Consider the following 25,816-nt stretch of genomic DNA (forward strand, 5'->3'; position numbering starts at 1 on the left):
ACTATTCCTTTGTTTGGATTCTATGGCAGGAAAGTGAGAGGAATCTTATTAGAACATCTACCGTGGATAGTGGGTCAGAGTGAGTTTCTGACTGATACTATGGTTTGTGATCAAATGACTGAGGAAGCTATATTGGGAGCAGATGTGGTTCAACAGGAAAGGTGGGTGATTGATTTGGCAAGAGGATGGCTGTGGAAAAGAGAAGGAGAAAATGTTGAGGAACAAATTATTTCAGGAGGATTAAGAAAGTGGTCTTGCAAGGCAATGGCAGTTGTGGTGTTGCCAGATAATGAGTGGACAAGGGAATTTCCCTCGGTATGGGTTAGAAAAAAATCTGACTGTGGAAGAATAGAAGTGGAAGTGGAAATAGTGGGAAAATTTGTAAAGCCAACCCCTCAGTATTCCTACCCAGTGGAAGCCATTCCCCATATAGAAGAACTGCTAAAGGATTTAATTGAACAAGGATGGTGGCGGAGTGCCAAATTCCATACAACTCTCCCATCTGGCCGGTACGGAAACCGATGGCAGGTGGTGCCTTACAATTGATTACAGGAAAATTAAAGAAGTTACCATGCCTATGGCCCCAATCGTGGTTAACTTCCCTGCTATAATAACCAGAGTGAAGGCTACAGCTAAATGGTTTTCTGTCATGGATATTGCTAACTGTTTCTTTGCTATTTCTTTAACCCCCAAGAGTCAACCTCGGTTTGCTTTTACCTTTAAGAACAGGTAACTAAGTTTCAAACGTTTGCCAATGGGTTTCCACGATTCACCCACTATAGCCCATGCTCACGTAACCAGGATGTGGGACCAGCTTCCTGAACCGGATAAACCCTGGGTTACATCATATGTGGATGTTATTTTGGTTACAGGAATCTCTGAAGAGAAATGCAGACACCGGATCACACTAGTAATCAGCCTTGTAGAAAAGACAGGCTTTAAGCTGTCATGGGGAAAAGCACAATTGGTAAGACAAGAGGTGGAATATCTAGGTATCACTCTGGGACAGGAAGGCTGGACTATCAGTAAACAAAGGATGGAAATTTTATGCACCCTTCCCAAACCAGTGGATGTGCATTCTGTAAAAGTTCTTTTGGGAGCTATGAGATTTGTTCAGGATTTCATACCAAATTTTGCAGCAATCTGCAAGCCCCTGTGGTCACTTACAAAAAGAGGGATGACAACGGGATTGGGGCCCAAAACATGAGGAGGCCTTCCAGAAATTAAAAGAGGCAGTAATTACTGCACCAATGGTAGCATATTCAGATCCAACTAAACCTTTTTATTTGATGGTGTCACAGAGCTTGGGAGCTATTGGAGCCGTGCTACTACAAGAGACCTTGAGGAAACAGAGACCTGTCACCTATGGAAGTCATAAGCTTACCCCACATGAATCTACCTTTTCCTCTTGTGAACTGGAATGCCTAGCAATTGTTTGAGCATTATTGAAATGGGAATACATGATAGGGCAAGCCCCTGTCATAGGGACTACAGCACACACCCTAGTGAAACTTATCCTCCAAGGGAAAACATCTGATATCAGAGTGAGTGACCATTGATTGGCGAAATGGGCTTTGGTTTTACAGAACCAGAGGGTGGTAGCAGATAAAGTAAAGAATCCACCGATGCTCCCCTATATGTTAATATTAGAGGGAGAGCAACATGAATGCCCAAAACCTGTACAGAAACAATATAATTGGCCAGTACAAGAAGCAGAATATGTACTGCAGGCAGTACTGGATCGCAAGTGGATATGTTTGCAGATGGATCTAGTTACAAAATGCCAACCTTTATTTAAACAAAAGTTATAAATATTTTTAGGAACCTTAAAAGGAAAGAAAGTATAAGGGACTAATTCAAAACCCAGTAAAGTCTTTTCATAGAGTTTAAGACCAGATGGGACCATTAGATCATCTAGACTGAACTCTTGCCTATCACAGGCTACTAAATTTCACTCAGATATCCCTATATTGAGCCCAATAATTTTAGCTAAAACAAAACATTTCAATCTTCAGGAGACTAAACTGATGTGAGCCACAGGCTGAGAACAAGAAAGACTGAGGTGCCACCAATAACCAAGGCTGCTGCCATGGAAGGGAAATGAATAGGTGAAATATATCCAGATGATATCTGCAGATATGCTGCAGAGGAAGGTGAAAAAGCCCAAGACCTCTGCCAATCGGACCTGGGGAAAATTCCTTCTTGACTCCAAATCCGGCGATCAGTTTGAGCCTGAGCATGTAAGCAAGACACACCAGCCAGAAAGAGGATCCTTAGCACTCTTTCCACTGATTTCAATAGCCCTTGGATTGGGCCCTTGGTGAGGTTTTATTTTGTAGTTTGGAGGCTTTATTTCTCCAAGTGAAGGGTGATAGAATATGTATAATATCTTATATTGCCTGCACTATAAAATATTTGCAACATTTTTTAAGGACAGTTTGCAGCTTTGATGTGGGAACTACATATGCTAATCAAATTATCAATCTGCCTGATCAAAACAATCTCATTGTTCCATGTGATCAGGGATTTTATTTCTGTCTGTGTACTGTCTATGGTACTGTTTGTGCATAGTATTAGTCACTAGATCTTTGGAGGTTTGCAAAACATGAATAAGAATTTCTATTTGGAGTAAAAGAAAAGTTACCGATCCTTGTCTTGGTGTTACTTGTCTCTATTTTACAGTAAATAAAAAATAATGTCTACATCTTGGAATCATCTAAGGCGTTCTTACTGAGTTTGGTTTTCAAAGGATTTTTTTTTTTTTTTTTTTTTTTTTTTTTTTTAAATAATGAGGGTGAATAGGGAATACATAATCCAGCTAATGTATTTTATAAAACAAGATGGCATAAAGTAAATGCTTATTGCAGAGATTTACTAGTAATTTATCACTTATCTAATGTACTGATTTTAAATTCCATTTCTGTAATTAATTGTATTTATTCATAAACATAGTTTTGTTTCACACACACACACACACACACACACACACACACACACACACGAGTATAGTTATATAATTGATTGAAAATAGACCATTTTTTTAAACAACTTTGCCTAATTAATTTTTTCTTTGTGATGTGCACTTGGAAAAATCAGAGTTTAGCTTTGAGCAACTACAGCCTGCAGCTGAAAAACAAAGTTACTTACCAGTAATGGATGTTCTTCGAGATGTGTTGCTCATGTCCATTCCACTATAGGTGTGTGCACGCCTCCGTGCACGGCTACTGGAACTTTTTTCCCCTTAGCAGATCCCATAGGGCCAGCTCCGGCGCCCCCTGTAGTCCTGTGCTCATGCTGCGGTATATGAGGCACTGCTGTCCCTGCGCCCCCTCAGTCCCTTCTTTCCGCCAACTCCGGCGGCGGGGACGGGGGGCGGATTGTGGAATGGACATGAGCAACACATCTCGAAGAACATCAGTTACTGGTAAGCAACCTTGTTTTCTTCTTCGAGTGATTGCTCATGTCCATTCCACTATAGGTGACTAACAAGCAATACTTTGGAGGTGGGCCGGAGTGAGCAGTGAGCTGCCTGCAGCCCAGCTCTGCTGAAGCCCACTCCTTCCCACACCCTGGACAGAGGCATGGTGGGACGTGAAGGTATGTACCGCCAGCCTCGCAGCTGCTCTGCAGATGCCCTGCCCTGGAACTTCCGCTAGGAAGGCTGTAGATGGAGCTTGAACTCTGTTGAGTGAGCTGTGGTGGCGCCCGGAAGCGGCACTTTCACTTGCTCATAGCCGAACACGATGCAGGAAGTTATTCACAAGGAAAAATGCGCTGGACGGAGACCAGCGAACCTTTCATCCGGTCGGCTGCTGTGACGAAGAGCTGCATCACTCTCTGGAATGGCCTCATACATCTGATGTAGAAGCCAGGGCCCCTCTCACGTTTTTAACGAGTGCCACCTTCTCTTCTCCTCCGAACCATGTGGTTCGGGGAAAACATAGGGAGAATATATGTTGGTCACAATGAAACTAGGAAACCACCTTGGGCCAGAAGGCCCGGTGCAGTCTCAACTGAACCTTATCTTATAGACTACAGTCTGAGGGGGGAGCCCCGAGGTCACAGCCCTGATCCTGGAGACCTTCCTTGCCCAGATAAACCCCCCCCAAGAAGGCCACCTTCCCGGAAAGCCAGAGTAGAGGGCATGATACCGTGCGTTCCTGGGGGGAGGAAAGGGGGCGTGGGCCGGGAAGGACCAGGTCGAGATCCCAGGGAGGCACCGGGTCGCGGACCTATGGATAGAGCCTCCCACCCCCTTCAGGAACCGAACCGACATCAGACGGGAGAACAGCAATCCCCCCTCCAGCGATTGATGGAAGGCTGATATGGCTGCTAGGTGGGCCTTCAGGGAGGCTACAGTCAGTCCCTGGAGCTTTAACTGTGGCAAGTATTTCCCAGATCGCCTGCACTGGCGAGATGCTGGGCAGAATACCCCGGGACTCCTCCCGGCAGGCAACAGACACTTCCACTTAACCTGGTACACGACCTGCGTGGAGGATTTCCTGCTACCCAGCAGGACTCACTGGACTTGTTCTGAGCGGCTCACTCGTCGCCTCTCGGCCACCGATCCATCACTCCCTGAGGTGTCGAGGGTCCAGATCTGGGGCACCGCAAGTGACCGTGATCCTGGGAGCTGGGATCACGCTGACTCGGAGGCTCCCAAGATGGGCGATCGAGAAATCCAGCAGTATGCTGAACCCATGCTGGCATGGCCAGGCCGGAACAATCGAGATGGCATCTGTTTAACCCCTCCTCTTCTTTAGCAGGACTGTATTCAGGAGGGGAAAGGCGGGAAGTGAATATGAAGCTCTCTCACCGCTACAGACGGATGGCGTTGGCGATCGCCCCCACCCCTTGACCACGGAGAAAGCAGCACTGTGGACATCTCGTGCTCCAGTCCGATACGGACAGATTCCCCTTGGGGAAACCCCCCTTCCAGACGGTCATAGATGTCCTTTGTGGGCATAGTGACCCATCATGGTGAGGAAGAATGATGCCTTGACGCGGTCTGCCTTGTCGTTCATCACCCCCAGGAGATGATCACTGCCAGGTCCCATGGACTGATAGCTTCCCTTCATAAGGCTGACAAATGGGCTCCCCCCACCTGTTGATGTAGTACATGGTCGCTGCACAGTCAGTCAGCACCTGTACCACCCTGCCCTCGATAAAGCAGAGGAACATTCCGCAAGCCCTGCTAGCGTTTTGCGGATCTTCACATCGGTGTGCCGACACCTCTCCTCCCATGGCCAGACGTCTTGTGAGCTGAGATCAGCACTGATACTGCACTTTACCCTCTGCTCGAGGCAGCCGATATCAGGGTAACTGAAGGAGCCTGTTCCATGAACGGAACGCCCTTTCGCACAGCCCAAGTAGTCATTCACCAGTCTAGAGAGGCTAGGGCTTGCTGCTGTTGGTTTTTTGGGGTTTTTTTGTGCGGGAGGGGAAGAGAGGGGACCGTAGCCTCCTGGTGAAGAAGCTACCTGCTTGGACTGTATCCCAGGACCGTGACTGAAGCGGCCTAAGCGTCAGGCTAGCTAGCCTCACCACATAGGTGCAGGCCACCCTGTGACCTATCAGTTGTCGGCAACGTTTGGCTGTTGTCGTAGGGCATTTGTGTAGGTGGCCCATCCTGAGGGACACTGTCTCACAGCATGGCTGGGGCAAGAAGGTTTGGTCTAGGAAGCAACCGGTCATGCCAATACATTCCGTAGGCTGCACCTGAGTTAACATGAACTTTTGTGTGTTTACCAGCAGGACCCATCAGCAGCAAGTGGCGCCTGACCGGCTCACACTGCTTTGGACTTGGGACTGGACTGGCTTGGGTGAATCTTGCACCCTCAAGCGCGCAGCTACCACTGCCAGGCCTTCAATAAACACCCTCGAGGCTGAGGTAACAAGCCACGGGGTAAAGCTGTAAAGCGTTAGAGGGAGCCAACCCCTACGAAGTGAAGGAAGCTTTGAAGATATGCGTCCCTGACATCCAAGGCGGCATACCAGGCTCCTGTTTCCAATACTGGAGCCGGGGAGACCATGCAAGACTTGAGTCCCTTGTTCGGTATTTGTGAGACGACGTAGGTCTGCCACTGTCCTTAAATACTCTCCCCCCCTTTTTTTTTTTAGGGGACGAGGAAGCACCTCGAGTAGGACCTCTTCCGCCATGCCCTGTGGGACCTTTCCCATGGCTCCGGGCTGAGGCGGCCTCAACCTCTTGGATGTGGAATTGCCACTGAGAGGGAGGAAGGGGGAGGAGATGACCGGGGGCCCTAGCTCACTGAACTATATCAAGGACCCAGTGGTCCAAAGGCATTCTGGCTCACACGAACCTGAAGGAGGGTATAGGCTAGGGCAATGCCCTTGCGTGCACCATCAGAAAGGCCTTTTCCGACTACCTTATCGCCAAGAGGACCCTTACTGAGGGCCTAAGGAGCCAGTCAGGGTGGATGGTGTCTCCTAGACCCCCTGACTCTGTCCCATTGCCCATAGGTGGCAAAACAGCCATGGCTGACACCTCTGCTGCTGCTGTCCCTGGCACGTGCCTGACACCTAAAAGTCTGTGGCATGTAGCGGCCCAAGGAACACAGCATGGTCTTGGAGTCATTGAGACCATGCAGCTTCACCTCTATCCGAACCAAAGAGAAGGCTGACTCGTCCAAGGGAGGGCCCGGATGGGCTGCTGGACCTTTTTGGGACAGCCCAGGATTGCAGCCACTAACCTCTGGGCATGCTGATGGCAGGCGGTATGGCTCTGTCCACCGAATCAGCAGCAACTGAGGATGCCTGGAGCGCTGCTCTAGCTCCCGTGATTCCCTCTTCTGCAATGGTATACAGGTTCAGCGCCTGCTGCCGGGCAGAGCCTCAGCAAGCAGCTCACTGAGTACCCCGAGGGCTCATCTTCTACTTGCTGGTAGTGCTATTGAATAAAATTTTTCTCCAAACAAGTCTGGCTTGCAATCGCCCTTGTGCTCCGGAGAAGAGCCCGGCTGCCCTGCATATCCCTGTGGTTGGTGGCAACCACCACCAGGGACTTGGGGTGGGGTGGTGAACAGTATTCAAACCCCTTGGCTGGGGTGTAATACTCTTCTCGGCTCATTTAGGCATCGGGCTACGGAGGAGGTTTGTCGTGGGTGCCGCAGCCGGAGCAGGCGTACGGACAACTCTCCGGCGAGCTGGGCTGACCCGAGCATCATCCTGGTACCGAGGATTTTATGCTCCTCATGCATCTCAGCGCTGAGTCAAACTCCGGTGACCGGGCTCTGCCTGGCCTTGGTGCAGGGCGAACTCCTCGGTGCCGAGTCTGTCTCCGGCCACCGAGTTTGGGGCAACCTGGCGAATTCCTCAGTACCGAGACTCTCTCCGGTAACCAGGAGCAGTGCCGAGTCCTTAAGGGCGAACTCTTCATTGCTGAAGCAGTGGGATGGACCTCACCCGGTGCCGGGGGGGTTGAGACCAGTGTCAGGCAGGCGACTTTGCTCTCCGCCTCGATGCAGGTTGGTCCGGTGACCACGACCTGGGATAATTTCTAGGGGAGCGCTCCTGCTCTACCCTAGGAAACCAGTCTGCAGGAGATCTTCCTCCCCATTCCAGGGATCTCCTGAGCCATTCAGGGGGACCCAATGCGGGCTTCCCCTGTAACGCCAGCCCCTTCTCTCTCATAGAGGTATAGGCAGCGGTGGCGTATGCAAGGCCAACAAGGCTCTTGCCGCCCGACAGCCACCAAAGTCGACGGTGCCAGTAGGTGCCGAGGGGCTCCCCCACTTCCCCGAGTCAGGAGAGGCTCCCTGGCTGGAGACGCTGGCTCAGGCAACGGGTCTCCGTGATCCGACCTCGGTACAGATCGGTGCTCCACCACTCCTGCTTTTACGGTGCGGGGGAGTATCCACTCTCTAAGTGCTGATTCCATCTATTCGCGGTGCTGAGTCGGGTCGATGCCGACGGTGCCCTCTGCACCGATGGTACACTGGGTACCACAGCGGAGTGGGTTGGCTCAGGGCCAGGTCGGGGGCTTCATGAGCCAGGCTTTCAGGCAGATTTTCTGGAGGTCTGAAAGCCTTATCGATCCATTCTTCTCCTTACAAAGGGCTTTCCCTCCTTCACGCTTCAGGCAGTGGGGGTTATTTAGCAGGAAAGCCTTCCCGCCAGAAGCACACAGTTTGAAGCCAAGACACCTGCTCCCGGTAAGTCTCAGTTGGACTATCTCAAAGTCTTTAACTACCACTAGAACAGTTATTAATCTAACTAACTAATTAACAGAAAAAAATCATTGCTTAGAGTTTAAAACACGGGGAATTAAGCACTTGCAATGCAAGAGCAGGCAGTTCCAGTAACCGTCATGGGTGGAAAGAAGGAACTGAGGGGGCATAGGGCCAGCAGCGCCTCATATACCATGGCACGTGCGTGGGACTCAAGGGGGCACCAGAGCCGGCCCTACGGGATCTGCTAAGGGGAAAAAAGTTCTGGTAGCCATGCATGGAGGCGTGCACTCACCTATAGTGGAATGGACATGAGCAAGCACTCGAAGAAGAAATAAACAATACTGTTGAATTGTGTCTTATCATTCTTCTACCATAATGTAAGGAAAATGTTTCTTTTCTTCCTAAATGCAAGGTAATATTACCTAGGAAATTAAAGGTGAAAGGATAAAAGCAGATGATGTTTACCTGTAATCTTGTGTAATACACTGAGTGTTAAACCATGTACCAACATTCTTATATAAATGAATCATACTTAGAGAAATGAACACATTTTCATTATCTTTGTTGTTGTTTTGTTAAATAGTAAACAGTAGTGGGATCATCAAAAAGATGCTGACTCACCACAAACATCTAGAGCAATTTGTTTATTCAGGAGTCAGTAGCCTTTTGATCCTAATTGCAATGTGGTAACTTGAAGTAAGGTAGGATTTAAAGGACAGATACAAAAGGTGACATTTTGCACTTTGTGGATGCTGTATGTTTCTCTGAACACAAAGACAAATAGGAGCATTAATTCCCCTGGCATGGCGAGAGCAAGCGGATATCATGCTGTGTTCAGACACTATGAAAACAAGAATAGTTCAAGACTTTTCTGAACTCGGTGTTTTTTACAAATATTTAAAAGATGCTACACTTGTTAAAGCAGCCAAAATTGTTAACAAATGTAATGGGTGAATACAAAATAAAATCCTGCAACACAATATAATTTTCCCCATGAGGGAGCATTCAGAAACTAATCACATATTATATTTTTATCCCCAGCTCCCTATGTGCTATTAAAAACTATCTGCTTAGTACATGAAGGCAAATGTTCCTGTATTTCTCTTTCACTCTCCTTTCGTATATTCACAAAGGATAATTTAGCTGGCTGAAATGAAAAGCCAGATTTCCAAAGATAGGCATGCGGATCATGCATCTAGGCTATGTCTACACTGGCACTTTTGTCAGTAAAACTTTTGTCGGTTTAGGGGTGTGAAAAAACGACAGCCCTGATCGACATAAGTCTCACCGACAGAAGCACCAGTGTGAACAGTGCTATGATGGCAGGCGAGCGCCTCCTGTCAACACAGCTACCGCTGCTTGTTGGGGGTGGTTTAATTATGCCAATGGGAGAACTCTCTCCTGTTAGCATAGAGTGGCTAAACGGAAAACCTTACAGTGGTGCAGCTGCAGTGGTGTAGCTGTGCTGCTGTAAGGTCTCCATTATAGACACAGCCTAAGTTACACATGCAAACGTGAATGCACAAGTTGCAATTTGGGTATTTAGGCAGGTATGCATGTAGAGATATAGCCATGGGCTGGTGTTGCAAAATAGGCTGTTTTGAGAGATCTGTAGGGTATACATTTGTAAAACCTGTTTCCATAGTTAGCCTCTGACCATGTGTCCTTTAAGTACTTACCCACACATGGAGTTATTCAGGAACAGCTATTCAGGGATAAATCCATTAGTGCACACTCTTATTCCGGAATCAGAATGCCTTTTTCCAAATTAGAATAATCCACATGGGAAATGGAATGAGCTAAAAAAGATACCTGAAAAAGGTACTTTTAATCTGGAATAAGAGGGTCTATGCATAAAGTTATTCAGAAATAGCTACTGTCCTTTAAATTCACCCCCTATCTTATTCTGGAATAGCTTTCACATGTTGACAAGCATTAAGGGAAGGATCCTGTAGCACCAATGTGTTAGGAGACTGATTCACCACTGTCTTGCACCTTGTGTAGTCATTTACACCAGTGCAAGGTGGATGTAAATCACTATAGCTCTGATTCACATTTCCACTAAGGCCTGTTCCCACTGTTCTGACCATGTAAAGGGGCCTCAAAATTAGTGAAAATGCAAAAGCTACCAAACAAGAAAGGATAGCTTTTCACATGCACTAGTATAAATGACTACACAAAGTAAAAAGCAAAGGAGAATCAGGCCCTGGATGATCATGGGGTTATTACTGTTATGTTGATTTTTGGGCTAAAAGAAAGACTGAAATTGGGTCTTCACCTGCAGGTTGTATCAGTCTAACTCTATCAGTTAGGGGTGTGATTTTTTTGCTGCAATAGTTATACAGGTAGACCCCCCTAGTTTGGATGCAGTTTTACTGATAAGAAGATGTTTGTACCAATGTAGTTATTTCCCATCCCGTGTGGGAATAGTGAGACAAGTGTAAAGCATCTTTACAACAATACAACTGTGCACACAATAGGGATGGCTGTATCCCTTTAACTATGCTAGGACAGCTAAAGCAATACAACCTTCGAGGGTAGACAAGGACCTACTTACTTGTAGGTATAAATTCTAAATTATCTGTTAGAATAATCCTGAGGATCTATAAGTATACATAGCAAGGTCATTTGCTTGGAAAATGTGTTCTGAGAGAACTCAGACCTCAGGTTACATTTAAAACTAAAGATTCATTCCCCTTTTTTTCATAAAGATGCATATTTCCCAGTCTCCTTAATACCTAACTAGACATCCCATTGGTAACGATGACATATTTGAAACTGGTAAAGATCAGGAAAGGTTTGGGGTCAGATTTTCAGCACAGCCATGCTTGACTAGCTAATTGCCAATTTGTAAGATTCTGCAATAAATATTCTAACCTCCCCAAAAGAGAACAAATCTGAGTACAAAGGCCATATACATTCGCTTGGGGCCTGCAAAGAGAATGAATAAGGACTCAGATTCGCAGAAGGCAAAGGTTCCAGTTAAGCAGACTTTCAGAGCCCTGCACATGTGTATACAAATCCTTATAGTTATAGAAAGTATACAATGTATACTTCTCCATCTTAAACTGGTGACAGAAACTGAGCAGAGAAATACCCTAGTGGACATGAGAGCCTGATCCGCTGAGAGGTTGCACTAGACTGTGGGGTATAAGTCCTTTGTCCCCATGAATCACCCCATTATTTGTGCTGTGTGCCGAGAATGGTACATGGGCCAAATTCAGGGAATGATACAAACCACCGAACTGCTTTCGTTTGTCCTTCTATTAACAGCTGTTTGTTCACACAGGAAACACTCCACGGGAAGCATGCCCAGTTTCACCCACCTTCAGATGGATTATCTCAGATGTTTCTTTTCCATCGTTTTAAATTTTAATCAGCCAAAGACCAACATGCAGCAGAAGGGCCTCGGGTGTCAAAATACAGCACTGTGTGGCTGAACACTGCTGAAGCAATGTGTTGGGACTAGATTTAAAATATAAAAAGTTATCTACAGACTACAAGACCTAGACAATCTTTTTCAAACCCAACACATTTAGAGGAAACTGAATGAATTCAGATGTAATTTGTGTTAAAGCTGGCATCTCTCCACTGATAAAATATTAAAATGTAAACAATTCTCTAACAAACGCTCCATTCATCAAGGACGGGTGGCTTTTACAGGAGGGCTGTCATTATCTAATTGGCTGAGAAGAGCTGCAGAGTATGTTTCATCTAGGCAGTTAATACAATACTATCCTGAATCTCTAGCCGCAAAGTGAAATCATAACATACCAAACCTGGGCACGTGCCAGTAAAACGTTGATGAAGAAGAGCAATTATATGTAACAAAGTAAGTTCTGCACCAAAAGCTATACAGCAACTGCCAGAAGATACAGTATTTGCTGATAATTTAGGCTGACTCCTAACTGGCCATCTGCTAAACTTGAAAATTATCTTGCTGAAGCTTTGGATGGGTGTTGAACATGTTTATCCAATTTCAGGATTTAGTTTAATGTGTCTAAATATTTTAGCCATGAACATGGCCTGTGTTATGTCAGAGGTTAGACCAGATTATTTTAAGGTCCTTTTTATCCTTAAAAATCTATGAATCTACAATGGAGCATGAAGGATCCGGCCAACCCTAAAATATCTACGATTAGTATAGGAGATAACACGCAATATGAAATACTTCGATTGGTTCATTGGATGTTTTGCCACTGACTACAGTGGAAGTATAACTGGACCCTATTGGCTAAATTTTCAACAAAGTGCTGAGCTGAAAATCCAACCATTATTTTGGTACCCAAATGGGAGCTGAACTCATCTGAAAACCTGATCATAATTGTGGTAACTGAACACTTGAAAGTTGGGCCCTGAGCTTCTTTAGAAAACCTGGTCCTACATGACTGCATGGTACTACATAAAAGGACAAAATGCAAAAGGTCATTTAAAGCACTTTGAAAAAACTGCAATGGGTTAAAAAATGGCCCCGGGAGAGAAAAAGTAACAGTGGTATAGCACACATGCAGAAAAGCAGCTGAATGCTGAAAAGCTTCTTTGCAAATAAATATTAAAATACAAAATATAAATAAAACACATCCAAAGAAAAACAAGCAATAATAAGGCCCCTAGGAAGAGGAAAAGGTTTATAGTCTAGCTGACTGGAGGATGACAATTCAATTTCACAGCAACATTTGCTCACATCCCAGGCCAGTACCCTACCACTCAGCTGTAGTCTCTCTCTCTCCCCCCCTCCCCGGACACATAAAACTCACTGATTAAAGTTGAATAAAAACCAAATGTCTCTGTGAAAGATTTCAGCTTCAACAAAAAAGCATATTTTGATAAAATTTCATTTTAGCAAAAATGCTCTGACCAGCTATAGCTGATAGTTACTCTACTATAAATTGAGGACTTCCACATTGTTGCCAGCTAACATGATTTTATTGCAAGTGTCACCATCTTTGGTGCTCTTCTTAAAGCTCCAGCTCCTGGAGTAAAGGGACCATATGACACTCTGATCTTTCATTTCACATGAAAAGTAAGTTTCTAACCCTCAAGTCTGTGGAGAAACTCTTGAAAATGTTACCTGATTGCACTCCAAAGGCTCAGAAACCAGGACACACACAAAATAAACCTAAAATGGATTTTTCAAAATGTCATGACTTTTCAGTCATTTTCATGGTTTTACATGGCCTGCCTTGGGATTTTTTGAAGTATCGAGGTTGACAGTAACACAGATGAGCGTGATCCAAAGCCCACCTAATTCAATGGAATAACCTAAGTGACTTCAGTGGACTGTGCAGCAGGCCTGGCCCTAAATCAAGGTAATCAATTTCTATTTTGTTTGGCTATTGTGCAAACAAAGGGGGAAATAGCTAAAACTTGCCAATTAAGCAGAACAAGTAAAAGTAAACTGTTCTGTTGAATTCCTTGTCAGTGACAGCCAACAGCTTTGATCAAGGAATATAGAGCTAAATTCTAGAGGGTGCTGAGTGCTCTTACTTGATGCTGCAAAGTACTTATACCTGGGCTTCAGTGGTACTTGGCTGCATCACTGATTTCAATGGCATGAAATAGTGCTGAAAGAGTAACACTTGCTAAAGTGCTTTGCAGGATTGGGATACAAGTGTTCAGAACCTTGAGGGTTCGAGCCCATAAAGAACGGTCTACATCATCCGAATTATTTCAGTCTGTGTCTCTCTAGCTAAAGAAAACCTGTGCCTCTTGTGGTTATTTTTTTGTTCGTTAACGTGTAGCTTTAATTCACTGGAACGAGGCGGGCTTTTTTCATAGCTGAAATATGACAGAGATGGTTCCATAAATTACAACTGAGTGCCCATTATTGTAATGGGGAAACTCTCAGGTTTTGTTTGTCTTATTTTACTTCACAGGCTTGTCATTAAAACAGCTCAGTGTCAAAGAGCTGTTTTTACTCAGCCAGATTCTGCCACCCTTACTCCTGTTAAGTAGTAACCCACTCTTCAAGTAGATCCATCAAAGTCATGGAGTTAGCTACCATTAGTGTGAGTAAGGGGAGTGGAATGGGACTAACAGCTTTTCATTTCACATCGTGTTTCACACATACAGCAATCTGATCACATACAAAACATAAATCCAACAGTACAACATCAAGTAAACTCAAAACATTAACAGGGCTGATGGATGGCTTTCTAGTACTGCATTTCTAAAGCCTACTTACGATAAACCCAAAAGCTGCTGAGCATTGACTTTAGTGGGAGTCATAATTGCTCAGCACCTCCTAGGATTCGTCCCGGTGCTATTTGCTAGAAAAGCTGATTTGTTATTTTTTTAACCTCCGAATACAGCTGTAGTTTGGGGTGAAAAAGTCATTCCCAACTTTCAAATATCTTACTAACACCAAAGAATTATATGCCCCTTGCTATGGTGAACTTCTCCTAACATTCATGTCTGATATTTGATAATATTCAGATTTTTAAATTCCACTAGGAAGGAATAATGCCTTAAAAGATAACATGTGGTCCCATTTATAGGAAGCTTAAAAACTGAAGGTCTGGCTTCCAGAAAAATAATAAATCCAATAAACAGCATGGCTGTAGTGGGATTATATGAAGAGCACATTTAAAAATGGACATACATCACATTAAAATAGACAATTTAACCGATTACATATGGGGTTAGAACACTAGTGAAGATGAAGCACAAGCTGTCAGAGATTCATACTGCCTGTGACTGTGCAAAATTACAGACTAGACTTCTCAGCGTGACCTGTCTTACTAGCAAAGTTTATGACAATTAGACATAAGATTGCTTGCCCTAGCCAGTTATTCTTGCAGTTTCAAATATAACATAGTAAAATTATTGGGCCTTATTCTGCTCCATTTTCTCCAGGGAAGTAGCTTCACTTTACACCAGAGATGAATTTGGTTTGTTAGCTATTAGATCAGCAGTTATTTCACTCAGACGATAGAGGAAAATGAAGATCGTAACAAAGAGAACTTAATGGGACACCAGGGTATTTTCATTAAAGAATCGCAGACTTTGCAGATCACAGGGCTCCGTTTGAATTATTCACTTATTTTACTCATTTCTATAATGCCTATTGCTACAGCAACTGGACACCTTAATTACAGAAAATTAAGGCACAGAACAAGAATGAAACCAAAACAGAGCTAAACAAAATAACTAGGTCTTGCATCCTGCCCTGAAACTCACTCGATCTAGGCTCTCAGGGCTTCTAAGGGAAGCAAATTCCAGAGATGAAGACCTGAACTGAGAAAACCCTGCCCCTAAACACAAAGGGTCAAGCTAATCCCTACTGCAACTCCACTGAAAATATTTGTCAGGGACGTCAAATCTACTGAGCAACATGGCTACTGCAGGGTAAAGGGGAATGAATAGTGAATGTATGTAAAGCACTTTGAGATCCTCAGATGGACTCCTACAAAGGCAGAGAATGAAGAGGGAGAGTTGGACCAGAAAGCATACCAGCCAGGTCACAGAAGCGATTCATACTTAGATATATATTGCTTGGACAAGGCACCTCATAGGGAACACAAGATCTCCAGGCTGAAGCTCAGAAGTGGCAGTCAAGAGATCCTGTTTCTGCCGCTGCCCTGCTGCTATTCAACCTCAAGCAACTTCCTTGCCGCTCGTGTTGTCATTTCTAAAATTAAGCTAATGTTTCCCTGCATGGCGGGGTGTGGTGAGAATGAATGAATTAATGCATGTAAAGCCCCTTGAGATGCTCAGATGGACTCCTACAAAGGAAGTGAGCAAAGGAGAAGTGGAAGGGGAGGCACATAAGCCAGGTCACGTGCAGTTCCTTTTCCCTTCGTCGTGAACTGCTCAAGGTAGGATAGATGGATAAAAATGATGCTCTGCACCCTTTGATCTGGACTGCACCATCTTACCGTCATTATAAATGCCTTTGCAAATGCTTTTGAACTCTTCCAGAAATCTTGAAAGTCTTGCAACTAATCAGTTCAGAGCATGAGGAAACCCCCTATTTTGCTTATTACCAGAGTAAAAGTTTATCATCCTTTAAGCTAGATTTATGCCTTCTACCAATCTCTACACCACACAATAAATGTAACTCTGCTTCATTGAATTAGCTGTCAGCAGTGATGGCAGAATCGAAGGCACTTCCAGTAATTAAAGCCAATTCTCTTTAACTTGATGTGGTTAAAGGTCTCTCCGGTCAGACAGCATATCGCATAGATACTGCATTTACAAATGTAGGCGATGGAAATAAAGATCTCTAACCATTATCCCAGACAAACGCTATTCGGTAATGAACAACAAAGCCTGCATGAAATTCACTTAACAGAGTTTTTTCAATGCAGCAAATTAGTAATTTACTCTTTGTTTTATTGTAACACTCTCAAAATCATTTGTTTGGTTGCACGCAGCTAAAAAGCCTTTCTTCTTTAAAGAGCTGTAACACAAAGAGAGATCCTTTTTGTCACTGAGATTAGTATTTAGGAGGAGATGGTTCACCGACTTGAAGTACAAAAATATTTTGCTAAAGAAATTGCTGATTTTAGGAGCTTTCAGCATATGAGCTTCAACCCTGAATATGATAACCAATTATTTTTTGCACAAAATCTCTATTTTTAAAATGTCTTAATATCGTCAAGAATGAAGGAAAATGCACCAGGTTTGTGTGTATATGCCTCAGTTCAGATTCTACAGCTGGTACAAATTGGGGATGCACCACGCACAAGCTACATGAAGGCACAAATTCACACACATACACGTCTGGCTGTGGGTCAGGACATTTCTTCTCTTGTCCTTGTTCCTTTTTTCTTTCCCCATGCTGCATCCTGTCAGCACAGAAGGATGTGATGTGAGCAGTGGTATACTGTGGGTCTCCGGCACCCGGTAGCGCCCCACGGGGATGGAGCTACAGCCCATGTCCTGCTCTCCCCCATGCCTCCCCGTTGGTGGCAGCGCCCCGCGGGGGGGGGTGTCTGTGGGCCCGTATCCTGCTCTCCCGCACTGGTGGCAGCGGCAGCACCCGCGCCCCGCAAGGGAGGGGATCTCTAGGCCTGTTTCTCGCTCTACCCCCGGCTGTGTGGGAGGCAGGGGCTGCCCGGCGGGGCAGGGGTGTGTGTGATGGGCTCTGGTCCCCGCAGCTCCCTCCTTGCACCCAGTGCAGGGGCGGAGGAGCCAGGAGGATGCCTTGGCTGCCTACGACAGGGGGCGGGTTGGCTCCTCAGAGGAGAGCCTGGCCGGCGCCCCTCCCCAGGCTGGCATTCAAGAGCACGGCCCCCTCGCCCCCATCCTTGGTACACCACTGGATGTGAGGAAGACCTGTGTCGTCTGGGGTGCTCCCTCCACCTCCTAAATCCCCATTTGCCACTGTGCAGCTATTTCTGTCGCCGCCTCTTTTTTCATACCTGGCGGAGCAGCCAGCACGATTATAGTCCCTGATGTCCCCAGAGCACTGGCCCAATGAGACAGAAGATGAACCAAAGGAGGCACCAGCCTTCATGCGCCAGCCTAGAACCCCCTTTCAGGTAGTTAAAGGCCGCTATCAAATCCCCCTCAGTGAGCTGCCCAGCGCCTCACCAATGCCGAATAGAGGGGAATAATCACTTCCCGTGACCTGCTAGGCCCCTCCTAATGCAGCCCAATATGCCATTGGCCTTCTTGACAACCAGGGCACACTGGGCTTTTTATGTGCCCCCTGAGATGCCTTTGTTGAACCTCATTTCTTTTGGCCCAATCCTCCAGTTTGTTTAGGTCACTCTGAATATCCTCCAGATCTGAACAAAACCGGCCCCCCACATGCCTGGGAGAGAGAATTCCCGCGCAAAGACCCTAAGGGCAGTGCAGCTCTGCGGCACCTCCAATGCAGGGCTCCGCCTTAAAGGCACCGCTGAGCTCATAGGTAGGAGACATGAGAAACTCAGGTTTTAAAGGTGATCTAGAAAAACAGCTACTTTGTCTTCTCCGTTCCTCAGGCCTCCATTAGCGAACCACTACTAACCACCCAGGTCTGCCCTCAGCTTCACCTGCCCAACTGCCACGCCAGTCAGGGAGAGATTTGTATTAGGACCAAGTCAACCAGTGCTGCCAAACCCGCGACCACAGAGGGCTCAGCGGTGTCCTTTTCAATACCCCCGCCCCAGTGTGGCAGGCTGTAGCGTAAACCTGCTTCGGTGATAACTGAAGCCTCCTGCGTTAGCTGGATTTCTTTCACTTTAATGTGGCCCTGGCTGGGGCACGTGGCATATTTCCACCTCTTCTTGTCTAACAGGGAACCTCCACCCATCACCCCTCTAATTCCCTGGACAAATGCAGTGGTGTACCGAAGGGGGGCGGCGGGGCACCGGGCCAGCCCTTCATGATGTGCAAGAGGCGGGGGGGCACAGGAGGCTCTGAGGGGTGGCTGGACATAACCGAGGGACAGGTGGGGGGATGGAGGGCAGGGAGCTGTGGCTGACCAGGAGGAGCTCCTGCCCCCCACTACCCTGGCCAGGGGGTGAGGCTGCCCCACCTGGAAGTAAGCTGCGTGCCCCCCTTGGCAGGTACAGAGCCCCCACTTCCCCGGGGTATCTGGAGGGTGGTGCTGTCTGGTGGGAGCCAGGGACTCCTCCTGCCCTTCGCCGGGCGGGGTGGAGGGGCAGGCGTGAGGCCTGGGAGGTTGCAAATGCAGGCTTGGCCCCCAGCACCGGAGACCCACAGTATGCCACTGGACATATGTACATTCTGTTTGTACCCTCCCACCACCACTGATCACCTCCTTCTCCAAGAGGTGGCATGTGTAGGAATTTGAGGAAAGTCAACGGGGCAGAGAAGGTCACAGAGTGAATCATGGGCTTTCCAGCCAAGAGGCTCAAGCAAATGCCTTCATACAGGGCCCTAGATTTGCTTGGATCAGCCCTAATTTGCGTGTCCATCCAGGATCAAATTGCTATTCATTTGCTTTGGTATTGGCCTGAGGGCCAATTCACTACAATGATGGAAGTGCTTCATGTCACTGCCCGGCTAAGAGTTTCTGGGCATTTTGTTCCTAACTCAGGAGAAAACTTAGCATTGACAAGTCAGTGGAAAAAAAAATAGACTAGAATACAGGCAAGTGAAGCAGGCCAGTGCGAAGGTGAACATGGAAAACGCTCCTATGAGAGCACAAAAAACTGCACGCATATCCTCTGGTAGAATATGCAAAGAATACACAGATGCCATTCTCTTATGCTCATAGACATCCTCCCTCTGACCAGTGAGCCAGAATAGGCAGAAAGAGCACTCCTACAGGGATAAAATGTGAAGGATTTACTGCTAGAGGAGTCTCTCTGGAGACAAAGTGTTTCAGTGCTGTGACAAGCACCAGTTTTTCATGGTCCCTATGCACTGTCACCATGCCACTTGGCAAGACCAGTTATTGTTTGAAACTAAAGCAGAAGGAAAGCATATCCGCACCTCACTGAGCAAATCATTTCTGCTAAGACAAAACTCACCTGATCCAGAATGTCCAAATATTGCTCTCCTTTCTAGCTCCCTCGCTCCTATTCTAAGAGTGAATTTGTCACAAGGTGAAGCTGTAATTAACAAAATATAATGCTGCAAGCCTCTCACTGTGTGTTTCCCTGCGGAAGGGAATTCACTGCAATTGCATTTCCTGACATAACTGTTTTACGATGCTAAAACTGTGCATCGTTTTATGATCTCTGGCAAAGTGAGGTCTAGGGCTGTCTAAGAATAGCAAATGAAGTCCACAAGGTTTGCCTGAGTAATTTTCCTCTCCAAACACATATCTCACCCCACTTAATAATCTGCTTTACATCTATCTACTCTTCCTCTTGTATCTTTCAAGTTTTGCCAAGATTCATGATCCTCCAAGACAGCTGTGTTCCACAGCTGGGGTAGGATAGGACACAGAGGCATAGAAGGCAGAGCATTTTCAGCAGCTAAACCCCAGCTGGGGAATGCCTAGCAAGACCAGCCGGAACCAGACTTTATACAGGTCTCAATGGAAAGACTCATCTCTTGGTAAGTCCTTCCTCCAGGAATAGGATATTCCAGGGGTGGCCAAATTGTGGCTCGTGAGATGCATCTTTTACAGTTAAAGTGTGGCTTGCAGAGCCCCTTATGCCGCCCTCATTCTCTGCCTACCAGACTGGGGTGGGGAGCTCAGAGCTTCTGCCCTGCAGCAGGGTGGTGGGGCTAAAGGATTCTGCCCAGCGGGCAGCAGGGTTTCGGGGGGTCAGTAAGTTTGGCCACCCCTGTCATGTTCCCAGGATCAACCCACAACTGCAAAGATAGGAAGGAAAATCAAAATGAAAAACACACACATGCGCACTGGGAACAAGGCAAGTGGTGAGGGTTTTGTCATTTAGGCAATACTCAGGAACAGCTTGAATTGATGTGCAGCATTTAGACACCACGGCGATAAGCACCTCTGATTAGAGAGACATGACTGAGGCCTGGTCTGCACTGCCACCCGTGGTTGATGGGAGATATCTCCTGTCAACATACTTACATTGACGAACCGTGGCGTCTTCACGGCGTTGCACTGACGGGAGACACCCTCCCATCGACACAGCCTTACTCCTCTCAGGGAGGTGGATTATCGGCATCGACTGCAGAAGCCATCTGGGATCAATTGAGCAAGTCTACACGACCCCCTCAATTGATCCCGCTGCATTGATCACTGTGGAGCCCTCAGTGTAGATATAGCTTAAGTAACTTACATTTCAAACTAGTCTGTTAGATAAAACCCCCTTATTTATGTAGATTATGACCATTTCAGTAAAGATCACAGTACCTAAAATAGCAACCACCTCATCATCCTGTATGACTTCTAGGGATCCCGACACCACAAAGCAGAGAGCGTCAACACTTTCCCCAGCATGGTAGATGAGGTCTCCTGGAGCACAGTGAATAGTCTGAAACTCCACAGCCAGGGCCCGCAGACAACCATCGCTAGCCAGTCGAAAGGCAGGGTGCTCGTTAAAAACCTTCCGGTTCAGATGCACGCAGATATCTGCCCTCATGTCCTTCGGACAAATTGAAAGAACCTGAAAAAAGAGGAGGGGAAAAATCAGCTGGGAGTAGGATACAAGATCAGTTTTAAGAAACTGCTTCATAGACACTCATACAGCAGAATATTTTTACCAACATCACCATCAGACAACATTCAGGGAGAGTTTTCCACCTATGTCGGTGATATGGGGATAATGATACTGACCTCCTTTGTAAAGATTTGAGATCTACTGATGAGAAGTCCTTCGTAAGAGCCAGGAATTATTACATTATTATATCAGTTCCTACAAACATAAATTCTACAAAACACACCGTTCATGGCTGGCACTAATGGGCAGTCTCAGGAGCCTGGGCATTTGAATTATCCTCTCACGGACAGAGACAGTCCATGTGAAAGCAGAGAATCGTGGCACATTGATGAGGTAGGGTGGAAGCAGGGCTGTTCCCTGCTCCAATGCTTCTAAATGGGCAAGAGTAGGAAAGTAAACTCCAGCACTTGGGCCTTCAGATCAAGTGTGCAAAGATGGGAAGCTATGCACTAACCAGCTAGTTATTTGTTCAGCCTGTGCAAATGTGAGCTATTGAAAGTGCAGCTGATGTATGTCCTTTAAAAACCTGGCCCCTCCAAAGCCTTGAAATAGCTTTGAAATGTATTATGTGCATTATGGGAGCGCCTACAGCCTCAACTGAGATCAGATCCCCAGTGTGACAGGTGCTGTATAAACACATAATAAGGAACAGTCCCTTCCACAAAGAGCTTAAAATCTAAATAAAATACCAAAAGAGCTTCAGGATTAGAACAAATAGGAACAAAAATGTTATGCAATCTCACAGTAAGAAATACAAAGCACAAGTGAGTGAAAAGCCACACTGTGAACGAGAAGACATCCAGTGATGGATCACTTGATCTTGGCCGTCCCATGGGATAAATTCTTACCTTAAGAGGCTTTTCCAATAGATAAGTAAAGGGAAAGTTAGCAAAGCCTACCAGTTAAAGAAATAAAGCGACAGACTGTGATTCACCAGTGATAGTAAGAACTAGGATTGTAAAAGGCATATTCAACATGAGCACATTTTCTCAAATTTGCAAATAGTGATGTAAATCCTGAAGCACATGGTAGCTAGTTTATCTGGGAATATTCTCCTTTTATGGCTGCTAACAAAAATGTATGACAAGGTGTAAATTAAGCCCAACAGACACAAAATTAACTAGACTGTGAAAGTCTACAGAGGATTACAGGTCAATAAATAACGCTGAGCAAGTTCTCACCTTACCGAATTAAATCAGACAGTTTGCTCCACAGACAATAATGGGAGACAGTTATCAGTTCATGAACAGTTGCCAGTCCTTAGAATATCAGTGAACATTTTAGCAGAGAGTGAGATCCGGGCAACACGGAGCTAACTTTGTGGCAACCATGCTCATGTTAATGTAGAAATTAAAGATAGAATTTAATTTCTGTTCTATCGAGATAGGTTATAAAAGAATGATATTATTATGGTATGATATTGCTAAAAGGTCCCAAGCACAGAAGTGGAAGACAAACTATCTGGATCTTAATTAACTATATTATTTTGTGTCCCTTCTTTGTTTTGATAGATCTAAATCATTCTGTTATCTTAGATATAACGGATTGGAAAACTGAGAAGGGTATTTATGATCTTACTAGGTACATTATGACAGCCAAAGTAAATTTTAGGTATATATATTTATGGATTTTAAGGCCAAAAGGGACCATTACAATAACCTAATCTGATCCCCATCATAATACAGGTCACAGAACCTGACAGTAATTTTTACATCTAGCCTATAACTTCTGGTTGAACTATAGTATATCTTTCATTAGGACATCCAATCTTGATTTAAAAACTCCACATGATGAAGAATCCATCATGTCCCTCAGTAAGTTCTTCCAACGTTTAATTACCCTCACTGTTAAAAATTTGCATCTGAATCAATTTTCTAGCTTCAGTTTCCAACCATTGGAACCCGTTAAGCCTTTTTCTGTTAGATTAAAGAGACATTTACTATCAGAAATCTCTTCCCCGTGTGGATACTTATAGACCATGATCAAGGCATCTTGTAACCTTCTCTTGGATAAACTAAATAGATTGAGCTTCTTTAGTCTGTTTATTAGGCATGTTTTGCTCATGTCTCCTGTGGGATCCTGCAAAAGATGATGATGGGATGGAATCCCACTTAGGATAATTGTTTCCCATTTACAATAACTTTTGACCCGTTAACCAGTTTTTAATCAATTTAATAAGAGCTACATGGATTTTGTTTGTGATTTTTTTTTGTCAGAATGACATGCCGGACTAAGTTAAATACCTTACAGAAGTCTAGTATAATATGTCATCAAAAACAATAACCAGTTAGAGAAGATTTATTTTCCATAAAGCCAGTGTTGACTGCCACCATCTTTTAATTCTTTGCAGGTTGTGTCCCATATGTGACTTTCCATGATTTGGCCAGGTATCAATGTCAAGCTAACCAGACAATAGTTACCTGGGTCATCTCATTTAACTTTTTGAAATATTTGCACATTAGTTTTTTCCTCTGCAATTTCCCCAGCATTCCAAGATGTGTTGAAATTGAACATTAAAGTTCAGACAGCTGTTCAGCTAATTCTTTTAATACACTTGGATGGAAGTTAGGTCCTGCCAATTTAAAAATGTTTACTTTTAATATCTGCCGTTTCACATCCTCCCTACTTACTTATGAAATAGAAAGTTTTTCCTTATTACTGGAAGATATGAATAAATCACCCTGCTTCTGCCCAATAATAATTATTGAATATTTTTTCCTTTTCTGCATCATGACTGACAACTTTACCATTCTTATCTAGTATCAGACTTATACCATAGTTTGGGTTTCCTTTGTTCCCAGTGTAATTCTTTAAACAATACAAATGGCTTTGACTAAAAGAGGCTATGATCTTTGAATTTCCAAACCCGGTGTTCATAATGTATATATTATATATATACTAAATGACTTTGGATTCCAAACCTTAAGTTCCAATCTTCTATACTTTGGAACGAAAAAAGAGCAGACTAAACATCTTTAGCACTCTAATTACTGTAAAATGTTACAGAGGGAGGACGAGGAATGTATCCTGACAATTTCTCAGATTTTCTGGATTTTTTTATTAACATAAAGTGATCATACTCATCAAAAATCAAAGACATTAATACGCTCAAGAAACTTATTAGACCCGTCTCAAATATAGTTGAGTGAATTAAAAATACAGTAAAGTGATCAGTCATACAAACACAGTACCTATCATTAAAAAGAAGAACAAAGAAGACCTGGGGAATTACAGACTTTTCAGCCTAACTGATATCAGGATAGATACTGGAACAAATTATAAAACAATCAAATTGTAGCACCTAGAGGATAATAAGGTTATAAGGAATAGCCACCATGAATTAGTCAAGAACAAATCATGTCAAACTAACCTAATTTCCTTCTTTGACAGGATTACTGACCTAGTGGATGGGAGGGATGCAGTAGATGGGATATATCTTAATTTAATAAGGTTTTTGACACAGCCCCACATGACAGTCTCATAAGCTAACTACAGAAATGTGGTCTAGATGAAATGACTATAAGGTGGATGCACAACTGATTGAAAGGCTATACTCAAAGAATAGTTATTAATGGTTCTCTGTCAAATTGCAATGGTGTATCTAGTGGGGTCCTCCAGGGATCAGTTCTGGGTCTGGTATTATTCAGTATTTGTATTAATGACTTGGGTAACAGAATGGAGAGCATACTTATAAAATTTGTATATGATACCAAGCTGGGAGGGATTGCAAGAACTTTGGAGGGCAGGATAAGAATTTAAAATGACTTTGACAAATTCAGGAATTGGTCTGAAATTAACAAGGTGAAATTCAATAAAGATAAGTGCAAAGTACTTCACTTAGGAAGGAAAACATCAAATGCATAACTAGAAAATGGGGAATAGCTGGGTAGGTGGTAGTACTGCTAAAAAGGACCTGGGGGTTATAATGGATCACAAATTGAATATGTGTCAGCAATGTGATGCAGATGTGAAAAAGGCAAAAATCATTCTGGGATGTATTAACAGGAATGTCCCATGTAAGACATGGGAGGTAATTATCCTACTTTACTTACACTAGTGAGCCAGAATACTGTGTCCAATTCAGGGTGCCACATTTCAAAAAAGATGTGGACAAATTGGAGAGGAGGAGGGCAACAAAAATCATAAAAAGTTTCACAAACCTGGATTATGAAGGAAGGTTAAAAAAACTGGGCATGTTTAGTCTTGAGAAAAAAAAAGATTGAGGGGCAACCTGACGACAGCCTTCAAATTTGTTAAGGGTTGTTATAAAGAGGACTGTGATTGATTGTTCTCCATGTCCACTGAAGGTAGGCCAAGAAGTAATGGTCATAATTTGCAGCAAGGGAGATTTAGGTTAGCTATTATAGATAGAAAGTTTTTCTTAAGGCTAGTTAAGCTCTTGAATAGGCTTCCAATCCCCATCACTGAATCCCCATCATTGGAGGTTTTTAAGAACAGGTTAGACAAACACCTGTCAGGGATGGTCTAGGTTTACTTGGTCCTGCCTTGGTCCAGGGGGCTGGATTTGACGACTTCTCAAGGTCCCTTTCAGCCCATCTTTTCTGAAATTCTGTGATTCCA

The 25,816-nt window shown here is 44.6% G+C and overlaps 1 protein-coding gene across 1 annotated transcript in view; it reads right to left on the reverse strand.

Annotated features, from left to right (window-relative positions):
- KCNH5 (potassium voltage-gated channel subfamily H member 5) overlaps positions 1-25,816 on the reverse strand; it is a 234,939-nt gene that overhangs the window by 49,918 nt on the left and 159,205 nt on the right. The window contains exon 9 of the mRNA XM_067554914.1: positions 20,929-21,181. Within this exon, the coding sequence (XP_067411015.1) occupies positions 20,929-21,181 (253 nt within the window). The remainder of the gene's footprint in view (positions 1-20,928; positions 21,182-25,816) is intronic.

This window comes from Emydura macquarii, unplaced genomic scaffold (genome assembly GCF_026122565.2).
Source record: "Emydura macquarii macquarii isolate MOO-44397 ecotype Brisbane River unplaced genomic scaffold, CSIRO-AGI_Emac_v2 contig_1551, whole genome shotgun sequence".
Classification (NCBI taxonomy): Eukaryota; Metazoa; Chordata; order Testudines; family Chelidae; genus Emydura; species Emydura macquarii.